At 37.1% G+C, this 1,819-nt stretch overlaps 1 protein-coding gene across 1 annotated transcript; it reads right to left on the minus strand.

The window, feature by feature from the left end:
• Nucleotides 1-211: 211 nt before the first annotated feature.
• LOC145065638 (peptidyl-prolyl cis-trans isomerase) lies at nt 212-1,095 on the minus strand. Its single transcript, XM_079012669.1, has one exon. The coding sequence runs from the start codon at nt 1,042-1,044 to the stop codon at nt 529-531; it is 516 nt and encodes a 171-aa protein (XP_078868795.1). The 5' UTR covers nt 1,045-1,095; the 3' UTR covers nt 212-528.
• Nucleotides 1,096-1,819: the final 724 nt, after the last annotated feature.

A 1,819-nucleotide genomic window follows, 5' to 3' on the forward strand; every position in this document is an offset into this window, starting at 1 on the left:
GTTGGGGTATGTTCAAATTTTGAATATGTAGATACTACTAGAATGCAATTTTTTCTTTTACGCGGAGAAAAAGAAATGGAAACACACTATGCAATAATTAATAGTACGGTACGTTAACTAGATAAACCATAGCAACAAGAAAGATCTACAACACACAACAGACAAAATAACCAAACACGTGTATTCATACTCTCGAGACTTTTTCGCCACATCCAACAACCACCCATTTTTTGAAATTAAAATCATAATCAAGGATCACAATGTTTCAATCGACTATCAACGAAGATTGAAGAAACTAAGAGACTAATTGAAGATTAAAAGCACTAAATCTAATCTTATTTCATACGGATCACTTACTAGTTAATCTCATCAACATAAATCGCTGATGAAATCAACGAAATACAGATAAAATCTCACACAATCAGTACTAAAAACACCTCTAGATGACTGAAAGTAACACGAAACGATACGATCAAAAGAAAATTGTAAACGATATACTAACACTCGTACCATCAAGATACAGATCTATCAGAGTTGACCACAATCGGCGATAACTACAGGCTTGGAGGTGCTTCCGCTGCCAGATCCGACCTTCTCGATCGCCTTAACGACGTCCATTCCTTCAACAACTTTCCCGAACACGACGTGCTTCCCGTCGAGCCACTCCGTCTTAGCTGTGCAAATGAAGAACTGAGAGCCGTTGGTGTTCGGACCAGCGTTAGCCATGGACAGGATTCCAGGTCCGGTGTGCTTCTTAATGAAATTCTCATCGGCGAACTTGTTGCCGTAGATCGATTCACCGCCGGTTCCGTTTCCTCTGGTGAAATCTCCTCCTTGACACATGAAATTAGGGATCACACGGTGGAAGGACGATCCCTTGAAATGCAAAGGCTTCCCGGAAGTACCTTTTCCCTTTTCACCGGTGCAAAGCGCACGGAAATTCTCGGCTGTTCTTGGAGTGGTGTCGGCGAACAGCTCCATCACGATCCTTCCGACCGGTGATCCGCCGACGCTCATGTCGAAGAAAACCTTAGGGTTTGCCATTGCTGAATCGGAAATTTTCAAACGGGTAAAACAAAGCTTAGGCCTGATGAACGGGTCGTATCGGATTATATAGCGGTGGGTGACGGTCGATCATTTATGTGAGCGTGATCTCAACCGTTAGAAGTGACACGTGTTGTAATCCTACGGTGTTGTTTATATAACTAGAGTCGGGTTAACTTAACCATAGTTCGATGTAGATTTATATGTCACGAACGGATCACGTGGTATATGCTTTGTAAATATTCTTAAATTTTATTTAAGTAAAATAATTAAATGTGTATAGATAAATATGGAATTGATCCTATTTCAAAAAGAGTTATTCATTAATTGACGGTATAATATTTTTAGGCAAAAAAATTGATTGCAAAATAGCGATATATCAGGTTAAAGTTTGAAAATTTGTCACACAGAAAATTTATTTTTGGTGAGATTATTTTTATGTCCCATCGGTAATCTAAATAGCTCTCGAACATTTTTGCTAATAATTCGTGATACGGAAATCATATAAAAGATGTTGAGGACGAGGTAGAAAAAATTGCAACAACATAAACGAAACATATATATTGATGAAACTTTCATAAACGATATATGTTAGATAAATGCATTGCAATATATATTATGGATAATACTCAAGTACGTTGATAAATGATTTTTGATTTTATATTGTATGTTGAGTCGCTAAAAACCTAGCTCGTTTTGTATTTTTTTTTTTTTTTTTTTTTAATATAGGTGTATAGAAAGCAAACAAATAGCTTACAAATACATCATCTTGTTG

Source organism: Lactuca serriola, chromosome 8 (genome assembly GCF_051521515.1).
Source record: "Lactuca serriola cultivar US96UC23 chromosome 8, Lser_US96UC23_V15, whole genome shotgun sequence".
NCBI lineage: Eukaryota > Viridiplantae > Streptophyta > Magnoliopsida > Asterales > Asteraceae > Lactuca > Lactuca serriola.